Below are 14,612 nucleotides of genomic sequence, written 5' to 3'. Positions count from 1 at the left end.
ATGGTGGTCAGGTCTTGATAAAGATATAGAGTACATCATGAGTCAGTGTACGAAATGTAAATCGGTAAGCCAGCAACCACTATTACAGCCAGGGTGTGGCAAAGGCTACATATTGATTTTGCTGAGCTAGAAGGACAACAATTGTTCATTGTGATTGATAGCCATTCGAAGTGGGTTGAGTTGTTTCCAATGTGGAAAATAACAAGTAAAACATTAGACATTTTGCAAAATTTATTTTCTTCATTTGGCCTCACAGAAGAAATTGTTTCGAATAATGGACCACAATTTTGTTCAGAAGAATTTGCACAGTTCACGAGCAAAAATGGTGTGAAACATACCAAGGTTCCACTGTACCACCCTGCCTCAAATGGTGCAGCAGGGCGCACTGTACAAATTGTAAAACGTGCCCTCATAAAACAAATGTTGGATCCAAATCCAAAGAAACGACAGTTGTCATTGAATCACAAATTGGCTAATTTTTTGATTACATATCGAAATACTCCTCATACAACTTCTGGTAGAACACCAGCAGAGTTGTTTCTCAAACGACAGCCACGAACCAGATTCTCGTTGTTAAAACCAAATTTGGCACAGTCCGTAGAAGAGACACAATTAAGACAGAAAGAGAATCAGGATAGAAGTAGAGTAAAAGAGAGAAGTGTGAAATTAAATCAGAAGGTGAGAGTGAAGAACCATCACCATAAATGGTTAAAGTGGTTACTCGGAAAAGTAATGAAGATATGTGGTCCTCGCACATATTTGGTCAAGTTGTTTGATAATGGACAGGTTAGGTTTGTTCACATTGATATTTTATCTACAGACATGGAAGGAGTTGAAGTGGGAATGATTCAATTATTTCTGACTCATCAGATAGTTTTGATACACCAGTAGCATATCCTACATCTAATGTACTGGAAACAAATCCAAGAGAAAATCAGAATTTAAGTCCGAGTCCGAGTCAGGAAAACAGTCTGAAGTTAGAGTGAATTCAAATGAAAATCAAGGAAATCCCTTGGATGAATACGTTCCTCAGGATCAGCCTCGAATGAGTTTAAATTCAACACCAAGTTTGGAAGGTTCTGTTTGAGAGCGAAGGTATCCTCTCTCAAACAGAAAACAAGTGGTTAAGTTAAATTTGTAAACATGGCAAAATAAGTCCATATCCTTTGTTATGTATAAACATGCAAGTTATGTATGATGTTTGTTATAATAACTTCTTCATTAAGGAGGGAGAAGTGTAATGTCTGTAAGCTTGTAATGTTGTAACACCACACTGTGGATGTGGACGTAATGTGTTACTGCAACTAAAAGTGTATAAATGAGTCCGCTGATCAGAAGCCTCCGGAACTTCTGAGATGCTGTCTGCCGTTATAGAAAGCTGTGTGTGCTGTGCTCTATAAAAATATCACAGTAATACAGCAAATCTCGCCTCCTGTCTACAGATCCACTGCAGTGACAGAAGAATACATCCACCACATTATTTCAGTGCACAGTATAATGCCTGGAATATTGGAATAAGATGTAGATGGGTGTGATTGTGCAGTTGCAATCTGATTGCCTTACACATGGAGTGCAGAGGTAATTGTACCTGTAAATTGGACTATTGATTTGCTAAGTACAAGGAAACCTTAACTTCTCTCTGACGTTTTTCAACTTTGATGGCATCGTTCATCACTTTTTTAAATGAAGAAATGTAATTGAGCAGCTATAATCAAGAACCTATTCTGGGATTCTTGCTGTTTGTAATATTTCCCAATGTATTCAGAGTAGTATGCACATGAAGAATGCTCACTTGGGCAAGGACCAAGAATACCAGTTGCCAAATGAATAGTGTAATCAAACAATACCTATTCACCAACACCCTGCTTGCCAGTATTTGATTCCAGTTTCAGAAGAATGACTCCACACCAAATCTCAGCATACCCTTGATCTAGACATGGGCACAAGAGCTGAATGCCAGAGGAGAGTGGCTTCACTTCCAGACAGTAAAAGTGTGAAGATTCCTAGTGGAAGGAAATGCAAAGAGAAGTATCATGTTTCAGTTTAGTGATTCTGGGAAAGAATGATTACTCCGAGTCTTGATTTCAAATCACTGAGAATGTTAGGAAGACCATATAAAGTGGTATGTTTGTAGCTTGAGAGGAACGCAGACAGAAGTTGAAATGGGGGAAAAGAGATTGGAAACAAGAGGAGAAGGAGGAATCATCAGTCAGATGAATAGCCTGGTCTTGTTTGTTGTCGGTGTGCAATATTCATGTCTTGGATGGTCTTGGGCATCATAGAGAATTGAGTTATTGAGGTGAAAAGAAGTGTTTCACAGAAAAGAAGAAACCAAGCTTCTTGGAGGCAGCTCTAGCAATGGAGATGTGAAACGTTCATTTGAAAGACAAACTTGTATTAATATAAGCATCTTTCATGTCCTCTGATGTCCCAAGCACGTCACAGCCAATAAAATACATATATAGTGTACTCACTGCTGTTTTTATAGACACATACAGCAGCCAATTTGTTCACAGCAAAGTCTTGCAAACAGTTGTGAGATGAATTACCAGTGTATCTGTTTTGGAGGTGTTGGTTGTGGGGTGGATGTTGTATACTAGGAAAACACCCTGACCTCTTAAAAAGATATCCACCTGAACAGACAGATGGGGTCTTATTTTAACATCTCAGCCGAATGATGGTACCTTCAGTACTGCACTGACATGTCAGTGTTCCATTCCTGCGTTGGAGTTTAAAGATAAGGATACATGTGTTGACAACAGAAACATAGAAAATAGATGCAGGAGTAGGCCATTCGTCCCTCCAAGCCTGCACCACCATTCAATAAGATCATGGTTGATCATGCCCTCAGTACCCCTTTCCTGCTTTCTCTCCATACCCCTTGATCCCTTTAGCTCTAAGGACCATATCTAACTCCCTCTTGAATATATCCAATGAACTGGCATCACAACTCTCTGCAGTAAGGAATTCTACAGGTTAACCACTCTGAGTGAAGAAGTTTCTCCTCATCTCGGTCCTAAATGGCTTACCCCTTATCCTTAGACTGTGACCCCTGGTTCTGGACTTCCCCAACATTGGGAACATTCTTCCCGCATCTAACCTGTCCAGTCCCGTCAGAATCTTATATGTTTCTATAAGATCCCCTCTCATCCTTCTAAACTCCAGTGTATAAAGGCCCAGTTGATCCAGTCTCCCCTCATATGTCAGTCCCGCCATCCCGGGAATCAGTCTGGTGAACCGTCGCTGCACTCCCTCAATAGCAAGAACGTCCTTCCTCAGATTAGGAGACCAAAACTAAACACAATATTCCAGGTGAGGCCTCACCAAGGCCCTGTACTGCAGCAAGACCTCCCGCTCCTATACTCACATCCCCTAGCTATGAAGGTCAACATACCATTTGCCTTCTTCACCGCCTGCTGTACCTGCATGCCAACTTTCAATGACTGATGTACCATGACACCCAGAAGAGATGGGCTAAAAATGTTGATTTAATTAGTCGCTGTAAATGTTCTGGGTTATGAATGTTGTGATTTTCTCTGTTGTATTGACACCTAATTTTATTAGATTAAACATGCATTGTTTTAGATTTCTAAAAAATATGCTGATAAATTACCAAAGAAATATATTTTAGAAGTTTAAGTGTTAATATCATAATTTTTGAATGATTAAATTCTTTTATTTCCTGATCTTGTTCTCCTCTACCAGGAAATCCTATCAACTCTTTATTTGTGGGACCAGCTGTAACTCCACAAAGAGGATTTTTGAACCGTGTATCCAATAATCCAGGATTACGCTTGTACAAATATGACACAAATGACTACAGCTTGCTGGTAAGTGTCTGTTGCATACAAGAATGTGGCCATCAGTGGGCCCAAAGCCCTACCCCAATCAGGAAATTGTACCTAAAATACGGTTGAAATTGCACTAGTTAGATTTGGCTTCAAGTTTCCGCTAAAATTAATTTACATAAACACAAAGGTAAAAATCCTTCATGAACCAACACAATTGAGCAGTGTAATAGAACGTAATTGATTTTTTTTTCCATTAAAGTATTCCTGAATACAGCTGGAAATGGGTTTATCAGCAAAAATAAGCATTTTTAGTAAGGATATTCAGCCCCCCAACCTGGTTTCATCAGTTTCTTGGTAAATTTAATATTTTTTCATATAAGAATGTTTTTAAAACATGTCTGTGCGCCTAAGAAAATGAGTGCAATTTAAAGAGCCTTCCCGAACCAGCGCAGTCGGCAGAATCTTACAATTGTAATCTGGAGGTGTGGCCAGTTTTCTGTGCAGGGCCTGAAACTTTGAACCAGCGTAAAAGATCACGGAAAACACAAATGTAAATGGTTTTGGTTGTAACTCACTTGCATTTAAAATTCTCCGAACTTATGCACTGGTTTGGCCGATTCTGATCAGATTGTGCTGATAAAAGTGGAAACTCGACCTCTGGTGATTAAGAATGGTAGCTAGATGTAATAGCTCTCCGCCTAAAGAACAAGTGTCTTTGATTCACTATGATCTGTAATCAACTCCATCATGGACTAGTATATGATATAGCTGGACTCTTTTTATATATTGGGGGTCCCTTTTCTGAAATCATAACATTTTGTAACCCCCCCCCCCCCCCTCTTTTCCTATAACTATATTAATTCATGATTGAATATATGCCAAAAGGTCCCAACTCTCTATATTTTGCTTTTTACTATCACTCTACATATAGAGGCACTGCTGCAATTTTGGGTCTGCTATAGATACCTTCTCTGTTTCAGTGGAGTCAATTAATCCAGTAAGTGGCCTGAGCATTTTATTTTTGTGTAGTTGACTCGCACTACACTCTGTTTAGTTGATGGTATAACCAAAGGATGTAGCATAAGTAACTCTTTGCATTTTGGCTGTATAGTCCTGATTCTTGCACGAATGCTGCATCAATCTCACTGAAGGCAGATCAAGTAAACACTTGAAGTGAGGTTTGCCACAATTCATTAAGCTGTTTTATTTCACCTGAGTGAACAAAACAATACAAAAACTATAATCAATTTCACTTTGTTCAATCAGTACAACTTATCTTCATGTAATGATACAAAATAAAGACTGTCATACCTCCCCATATCAGTGGGTCACCTTACATGACTGAAGCAATGGCTGGGAATTTGCGGTCAGCAGCGTAGCAAAGACGTTTGCTGCTGGCCCCGAAGTACACTTTGCATAAGGATCACGCGATCCCTGTGTCAAGAACTTTGGGTTTTCCAACATTCAATTCAAATATTCAAATCAACAAAGTATAGTGGGGATTTCCTTGTGTGAACTGCTGTAACATCAACAAGCTGTCTGACCAGCCAATCAAAACACACAACACTCAGACAGCGAACAAGGAAGTCAGTAACCTCTTAAAATTCTAACTTTTAAAAAATGCCAGGGAGATCAAAACAAAGGTTGAGGCTCTCACATGGGGAAAAGGCAAACCTGAAATAAAGATGAACAAACTTAAAAAAATGTTTTTACAATTAAAGTTTCTTAATTTAAATTTTTATTAAAATGGACAAATTTTACACTGCATGAATTTAACATTAGTTTTTCAAGCCCTTAACCTTTGTTCAGCAGTCAATAGCTGTTAATATCCCAGTTACACCTAATTCCTTTGGGTCTAACTTTTAGTGGAGAATTTAACAGCGTATTTACTCCAGAAGAGTCAAAGTTGTCGCGAGTTTCACTGATTTGGGTGATCACACAGACTGCCAGCTCTGTGGTAGTGCACAGCGCAGCCTGCTTCGGAGCTGTGAACGACAGACCGCAACTTTAGCATTTACGCATGTCCCAAATCCCGAAGTTGCGGTCAGTTTCAAAGACAGAATGACAGCAAACACTGCCAGTTCACAATTCCAGGCCATTATGTCTTCTAACTTCCTCCAGAATTTCAAAGTTTCAACTTGCCTAAAGCTTTTTTTGTAGCTCTGTTTAAAATCCAACTTGACCTCTTGGTCTTTTTTGTTTAAAAACATTCTTCCTTTTTTTTTTCTCAGCGAAATATTTTTTGCAGCTCAATTGCCTAGGTTATAGGCTAAGATATCTGTATAGATTAACAGAAGCTGTACTGAATATTATTGAACAGGAACTTTATTGGTACGATCCAGTCCTTTGTGTCAGCTTGACACATTTCATAGCGTTATGTATGTAAATTTTACTAATGTGTAAGACTTGCCACCAGGGGGCGCCCCAAGTGTCACCTGCACAACCTGGGCAAGCAGGTATAAAAGGCAGTCTACCTGCTGCTTCTCACTCTGGAGTTACATTAAAGCGACCAAGATCACAACAGTTTGAGCTTACAGCGCACAGTCTTGTGGGGTTATTCTGAACATAACAATTGGCGACGAGTAACAGATCACAAACTTTCACGCAGTTATGGCTGCCGTTGCTATTCTTGAGAGATTTGTTGAGGGTGATGATTGGGAAGCCTTCGTTGAGCGTCTTGACCAGTACTTCGTGGCCAACGAGCTGGATACGGAAGAGACCACAGTCAAGTGCAGGGCGATTCTCCTCACCGTTTGTGGGTCCACGATATATGACCTCATCAAAAATCTGCTAGCGCCGACGAACCAACGGAGAAGACATATGCAGCGTTCTGCACACTGGTTCAGGAACACCTCAAGCTGAAGGAGAGCATCTTAATGGCCAGGTATCGTTTTTATATGCACCATCGCTCCGAGGGCCAGGACATGGCGAGCTATGTCGCCGACCTAAGATGCCTTGCGGAACCGTGCATATTTGCTGGATTTTTGAGGGAAATGTTAAGTGACTTTTTTGTGCTTAGAATCGGTCACGAGGTCATTCTTCACAAACTGCTGTCTGCTGAATCCCTAGATCTGAGCAAGGCCATCATGATAGCCCAGGCTTTCATGTCCACGAACGATAATATCTTTGCAGCATCGAAGCTCACTGGCAAGTACTGTGCATAAAATAATGCCTTCAGCAGGCAGAACTGTACATGGCAGGGCCTACACGCCTGCAGAGGTCAGACCTAGGATGACTCAGAGTCCGCTGTGGAGCGTGAATGTGAATCCATTAGCACTGTGTTGGCGCTGCGGGGGTAATCATCGAACCCATCAATGTCGATTCAAGCATTACGTGCGCAAAGGCTGCGGAACAATGGGGCACCTTCAGCGAATATGCAGACGTGCTGTGACTCACCACGTGGCAGAGTCGGCAGAAGATGACCGATACGGTGCAGATCACGCTGAACGAATAAGAGAGGCAACTCAACCCGAGGCTGAAGAGGAAGTATATGGGGTACACATCTTCACCACCAAAAGCCCTCCGATAATGTTGAAAGTCAAATTAAACGGCATTCCAGTTTCCATGGAATTGGACTCGGGGGTGAATCAGTCAATTATGAGCCAGAAGGCTTTTGAAAAACTGTGGGGCAACAAGGCACAAAGGCCAAAACTAAGCCTAATCCATACCAAGCTACGTACTTACACCAAAGAGCTCATACCACTCATTGGCAGTACGATGGAGCTGTGCATGATTTACCACTATGGATTGTACCAGGCGATGGCCCAACGCTGTTCGACAGAAGCTGGCTATGAAAGATCCGATGGAACTGGGACGAGATCAAAGCACTGTCTTCGGAGGATGACACCTCGTGCGCCCCAAGTGCTAAACAAATTCCCGTCGTTATTCGAGCCAGGCATCAGCAACTTCACAGGTGCCAAAGTGCAGATCCATCTAGTCCCTGATGCACGACCCATTCATCACAAGGCCCGAGCGGTTCCATACATGATGCGAGAGAAAGTCGAGATCGAGCTGGACAGAGGGGATCATAATGCCAGTCGAGTTAAACGAGTGGGCCAGTCCAATTGTTCTGGTGTTGAAAAGCGATGGGACATTCAGAATCTGCGGGGTATACAAGTTAACGATCAACCGAATCTTGTTACAGGACCAGTACCCGCTGCCCAGCTACCCAGTTCGCAACGCTAGCTGGAAGGAAGTCATTCACCAAGCTGGATCTAATCTCTACTTACATGACACAGGAGCTGGCTGAACCTTTGAAAAAATTGACGTGCATCAACACGCACAAAGGACTGTTTATACACCACAGATGCCCCTTTGGGATTCGCTCGGCTGCGGCCATCTTCCAGAGGAGCATGGAGAGTCTGCTGAAATCGGTTCCGCGCACCGTGGTGTTCCAAGATGACATCCTGATCACTGGTCGCAACACCACTGAACACTTGCACAACCTGGAAGAGGTTCTCAAGTGACTGGGCAGAGTGGGACTCAGGCTGAATCGCTCCAAGTGTGTTTTCCTGGCGCCAGAGGTCGAATTTCTGGGGAGAAAGATTGCTGGCGGACGGTATCAGACCCACGGACGCCATCAAGAATGCACCCAGACCACAGAATGTGACGGAGCTGCATTCGTTCCTGGGACTCCTCAACTATTTTGGTAATTTTCTACCAGGGTTGAGCACTTTGCTAGAATCTTTGCATTTATTGCTACGCAAGAGTGACAACTGGGTTTGGGGTAAATCTCAAGAGACAGCCTTTAATAAGGCCAGAAACCTGCTATGTTCTAACAAGTTACTTGTATCACCCGTGTAAACGTTTAATACTAGCTTGTGATGCACCTTCGTACGAGGCCGGTTGTGTGTTACAGCAAGCCAATGGGTCAGGCAAACTGCAACCCGTTGCATATGTGTCCAGAAGTTTATCTAAGGCTGAAAGAGCCTACAGCATGGTTGAGAAAGAAGCATTAGCATGCGTATATGAGGTTAAGAAAATGCAAAAATTATCTATTTGGACTCGAAACCGACCACAAGCCGCTCATTTCGCTGTTCTCAGAAAGCAAAGGTATTAACACCAATGCTTCGTCCCGCATCCAAAGATGGGCACTAACATTATCTGCGTATGACTATGTAATCCGCCACAGACCAGGCACGGAGAACTGTGCTAATGCCCTCAGTCGACTACCATTGCCCACCACCGGGGTGGAAATGGCGCAACCCGCAGACTTGCTTCTTGTAATGGATGCTTTTGAGAGCGAGGGGTCACCCATCATGGCTCACCAGATCAGGACCTGGACTAGCCAGGACCCTGTGCAATCACTATTAAAAAGCTGCGTCCTCAATGGGAACTGGTGGGCGGTTCCTGGGGAAATGCAAGACGAAAGTAAGCCGTTCCACCGACGCAAGGATGAAATGTCCATCCATTCAGATTGTCTCCTATGGGGGAATCGCGTAGTTTTGCCAAAAAAAGGCAGGAAAACGTTTATACGCGACCTACACAGTACCCACCCAGGCATAGTCATGATGAAGGCTATCGCCAGGTCGCACGTTTGGTGGCCCGGCATTGACTCGGAATTGGAGTCATGCGTACACCAATGCAACACTTGCTCACAGTTGAGCAACGCTCAAGGGAGGCCCCACTGAGCCTGTGGTCATGGCCTCCAAACCGTGGTCCAGATTTCGCTGGCCCCTTTCTAGGAAAGATGTTCCTAGTAACAGTGGACGCTTACTCTAAATGGATTGAATGTATAATAATGTCGTCATGTACGTCCACTGCCACCATTGAAAGCCCCCGGGCCATGTTCGCCAGCCATGGTTTGCCCGACGTCCTTATTAGTGACAATTGACCATGCTTCACCAGCTCGGAATTCAACGAGTTCATGACCCGCAATGGCATCAAGCATGTCAAGTCTGCCCTGTTTAAGCCCACATCCAATGGTCAAGCGGAATGGGCAGTCCAAACCATCAAACAGAGCTTGAAACAGGTGACGGATGGTTCCCTGCAGACTCGGTTATCTCGGATTCTGCTCAGCTACCGGACGTGTCCTCACTCGCTCACCGGGGTTCTCCCTGCAGTATTGTTAATGAAGAGAGCACTCAACACCAGGCTCTCCTTAGTCCACCCGGATCTTAATGATCATGTAGGAACCCAGCATCACCAGCATAACATGTACCATGATCGCGCGGCTGTATCACGTGACATTGAGGTTAATGACTCTGTATTTGTTCTTAATTACGGTTATGGTCCCAAATAGATTGCTGGCACTGTTTTAGCCAAGGAGGGGAATAGAGCGTTTGTTGTCAAACTTTTGAATGGGCAAACGTGCAGAAAGCATTTGGATCAGACCAAACTGCGATTCACTGACAACCTAGAACAGTTTGAAGAGGACATTATCAACATTGATCCACCTACACACGCCCAACCAGCAATCGACCTCACGGTCAACCACGAGGATGAACCCACCATGCCCGTCGGTCCAATCAGACCAACCGCGCTGCTGTGCAGCAATAATCCGACCAACTCACCCATGCCAGGACTTCAACTCAGGCGATCGACCTGGGAACGTAGAGTCCTGGATCGCCTCAACTTGTAAATAATTTGTATCCAAGATCTTGGGGGGCGGGGGGAGTGATATTATGTATGTAAACTTTACTAATGTGTAAGACTTGCCACCAGGGGACGCACCTGTGGGAGTCCCAAGGGTCAGCTGCGCACCCTGGGCAAGCAGGTATAAAAGGCAGTCTACCATGCTGCTTCCTCATTCTGGAGTTACATTAAAGAGACCAAGGTCACAACAGTTTGAGCTTTTACAGTGCACAGTCTTGTGGAGTTATTCTGAACATAACACATAGCACTTTCACCTCTGAGCCAGTAGGTTGCGGATTCAAACCCTGATATGACTTTAACTACGTAATCTAGGTTGATGCAATAGTACAACACTGTGAATGCTGTATTGCCAAAGTTGCGAGCTTTTGGATAGAATATTGAAGCAAAGTCCTATCTGTCTGCTCAGGAAAATGCAGACTCGTAGCCACACATTGAAGGATGCTTTATACTGACTGCATTTACTCCAGATCAGGCGACAATTCTGTTTTGTAAGAGGGCCCTGTGAGGCTCTGACGCTGATGATAAGCTATCTGGTGTCTCTAGCCAGCACGTTTCCACACTACATTTTCTCCTCTTCATGCATCCACTAAGATTCACCCTGGGCTACCTTCTCAACCTCACAATCAAAATTCACGGGTGATGAGTGTTGCAGGTTGCTGAGAGATGCAGCTTGCCCCTCGGCCCTTAGACTGCTGACTGGCTCTTAAAAACAGAAATGGAACACATGTTTCAATGCTGACTGCAAGCATGCAATTCAAACCATGTTTACATGGCAATACGCTGTGTCACATGGTGGTCTGTATCAGTGTGCCCTTTGTGGGAGTGAGTAGAAGATGATGTAATAAAAAGAATATTAGCCCATAGCTTGGGGGTGTTTTTAGGTTTAATCTCTCTTTTCCCTCTATACTTACAGTGCCAGTAATGACCAGTGTAGCCTCTTTGAAAGCTGTCGGAGAAAGTTAGCCATCCACATTTATTCATTCATGTTCTAGGCTAACTTGTCTTGCAAGCAGAGTAGTGTTGAGATGTTAGAAGCTTCAAGAGCATATATAATGAGTCTAAATACCCATCCAAAATGCTCATGTTTGAATATGTAAAATGCAACTAGATTGTATTAAATGAATTTTGATGTGAAGCTCTATTAAGATGTCAGTCTTGTAAGTGTTTCATAAATTGTAACTTGAATGCATGCTTTGCTGTAATTTGGTGTTGCATGGCAAGCATCAGACAAGCTCTAAGATTGTCTAAGTGTTTTATAATGAGTAGCAATAAATGTATAACAGAGTTACAGGCAACATTTAGGCCATCTATCTAGAATATGGTATTGTTGAGTAGACTTGCCTTGGCATATCTCTTAGGTTTGCCATCTTGTGGTCCCCAGTGTACTTAACAGGTGACTTAACTGCACCACCTCTGCCTGCCCATTACACATGTGGGGGTGACAGGACTGAGTAAGGGGAAGGGTGTCTCTATGCTGTGAATTCTTTCTAGTGTAACTCATTCAGGAGCCAACATAGCTCTGGAGACTGTATGGCCAATGATTTGAAGTGCATCAGCATCCGAGTGAGCAAAAGTGGGCCAGCCACTCCAGAAGAAAGAGAGTATTTAAAAAAGAAAATAATTCCGATTGGCTGCCTTACACATGAGGCCAACAGAGACGTGGCAGGAGTCAGGGGAAGTTTGAGAAGGTGCACTTGCATCGGTGCTTGTGCACATCTGCCTTATGCAACTTACGAGCCCTTCCACTGGCCCTGCAAACTGCCACATCGCATCCCAAGAACTTTTAGGACCAGGAAGTCAGAAGTGATGGCATCTCTTGGATGTTTCTGTCATCTTTGTATTGTTTCTGTCATCTTTGTCTGTTTCTTTCCTTTTGAGTTTGTTTACACTTCTTTTTACTTCTCCATGCACATCTAACCTATAAACATATGAAAAACAGACCGGAAAAGACCAGCTGGTCCTTCAAGCCTATCTCAAACAATCATGACACAACTAAGCATCATGTTTCTCCGTATAGTCAGGCATTCTCCAGGGAGAGGCGAAAAAACAGATTTTAAACAAATCTAGACCAATTCAGGGAATAAAATTGGAGACAATCCTTTTCCAGTCTTCTGTTCTTGAAAGGCAATCAAAATAAGTTCCAGGAGATCAGTGACGAAGTATATACCCAATATCCCACCTACCTTTTGCACATAGTGATGTATGCTACAGCCAGGAACTCGTATAGCTCCTTTTTGAACTTTTGCAACAAATTCACGATCTGCTAATTTATTCCAATTGTCGGTATTCCTCTGTGTAAATAAATAACCTACTCCAAAGCTTGCATAGCTTATACGCATGACTCCTCGTTTTCCCTAGTTCAAGTAGTCTGTCCGGATAGACGCGGTCTAGTCTAAACTAACTTTTCAAATTTAAAAACTTTTTACTTAGGTATATACCAGGCAATACAATGGCAAAATATTCTTTTTCTTGCAGGATTTCTGGCAGTATTACTTGAACCTTACAGAAGCCAATGAGGAGAAAAGGCCTGACTGGAAGCTGGAATACATCATGACAGTAGCTTATGGCATAAAAGATATACAACCACAGTGTTTGTATGATTTAACTAATCAGTTCATGGTGTCACACAGTAAAGAATTCCAAATGTATTATAATCGTTACTTAGTCAGTTATAATACTAGTGTGGAATGTGTTGAGCTTTGTAAGGTGAAACAAGTATGTGCTATAAGATATTTAGATCATACTTCATACACTAACTGCATTCTAAAGGGGCTAAAGTAGAGTTGTTTCAAGGAAAAGGTTTGTATTGAGCCCTAAGAGGCAAGTATTCTTTCTCTTTTATTTCTTGGCAAACTATTTCTTTTTTGCTCATTTTAACTTCATTTTCTTTCTCTCTCTTGATCCCTTGTAATCTGCTGATTCTGTTTTGCTTTTAGTTTTCCATTATTCTGCTTTCCTACTTTCTGTTTTACTGCAACACACTTTTTGCTGCTTGGGTAGAATGTTATGCTTTCGAGCTTCAGCGGGTATTTCCCTATTCTGAGGCGTCAAAGGCCACATAGAATACAGCAGAGAAAGAGGCCATTCGGCCCATCGTGCCTGTGCCGGCTCTTTGAAAGTGCTTTCCAATTAGCCCCACTCACCTGGTCTTTCCCCATAGCCCTGCCAATTTTCCCACTTCAAGCATTTATCCAGTTTCCTTTTAAAAGTTATTATTGAATCTGCTTTCAGCTCCCTTTCAGGCAGTGCACTCCAGATCCATGACAACTCGCTACGTAAATTATTTTTTCCTCATGTCGCCTGATTCTTTTGCTACTTACCTTACATCTGTGTTCTCTGGTTACTGACCCTTCTGCCACTGGAAACAGTGTTTCCTTATTTACTCTATTAAAACCCTTCAACAATTTTGAACACCTCTGTCAAATGTCCCCATAACCTTCTCTGCTCCAAGGAGAACAATCACAGTTTCTCCAGTCTCTCCACATAACTAAAGATTTTCATCCCTAGCACCATTCTAGTAAAGATCTTCTGCACTCTTTCTAAGGCCTTGACATCCTTAAAGTGTGGTGCCAAGAATTGAACACAATACTCCAGCTGGGGCCTAACCAGTGTTTTATTAAGGTTTAGCTGACTTCTTGCTTTTATACTCTTGTACATCTATTTATAAAGCCAAAGATTCCATATGCCATTTTTAACGGTCTTCTCAACATCTGCAAGAAAGCCTTCTTTCCTGACACTGCAGACAATCATGTTATATGGTTTCTACTTGCTTTGCAATCAAAATGTATTTGCATATGATTAATGCCTTACCTCCTGAGTGTATATGAAAGACACTGAATATAGTCTATCTAGACAGCAGGGTTCATCTGCACATCAACAACAACAACAACTTGTATTTATATAGCAGGGAGTTCCAGAGCTTGGGGGCCTAGGCAACAGAAGGCACAGTCACCAATGGTTGAGCGATTATAATCAGGGATGCTCAAGAAGAAGATTTAGAGTGCAGAATTTGGGGGGGGATGGGGGGAGTGGGGGTTGTGAGGCTGGAGGTGATTACAGAGATAGGGAAGGGCGAGGCCATGGAGGGATTTGAAAATAAGAATGAGAATTTTGAAATTAAAGCATTGATTAACCGTCAGCGAGCACAGGCGTGATGGGTGAGGGGGACTTGGTGCGAGTTAGGGGGAAGCCTAGTTTTGGATCACCTCGTTTAGGTAGATTAGAATG

The 14,612-nt window shown here is 42.8% G+C and overlaps 1 protein-coding gene across 1 annotated transcript in view; it reads left to right on the top strand.

The window, feature by feature from the left end:
- Positions 1–14,384, top strand: part of smpdl3a (sphingomyelin phosphodiesterase acid like 3A) — a 58,494-nt gene extending 44,110 nt beyond the window's left edge. The window contains exons 7-8 of the mRNA XM_070884456.1: positions 3,706–3,830; positions 12,861–14,384. Coding sequence (XP_070740557.1) covers positions 3,706–3,830; positions 12,861–13,166 — 431 coding nt within the window. The 3' untranslated portion in view covers positions 13,167–14,384. The remainder of the gene's footprint in view (positions 1–3,705; positions 3,831–12,860) is intronic.
- The last annotated feature ends 228 nt before the right edge of the window (positions 14,385–14,612 follow it).

Source organism: Pristiophorus japonicus, chromosome 7, assembly GCF_044704955.1.
Source record: "Pristiophorus japonicus isolate sPriJap1 chromosome 7, sPriJap1.hap1, whole genome shotgun sequence".
NCBI lineage: Eukaryota > Metazoa > Chordata > Chondrichthyes > Pristiophoridae > Pristiophorus > Pristiophorus japonicus.
This window is presented reverse-complemented; position numbering and strand designations above follow the sequence as displayed.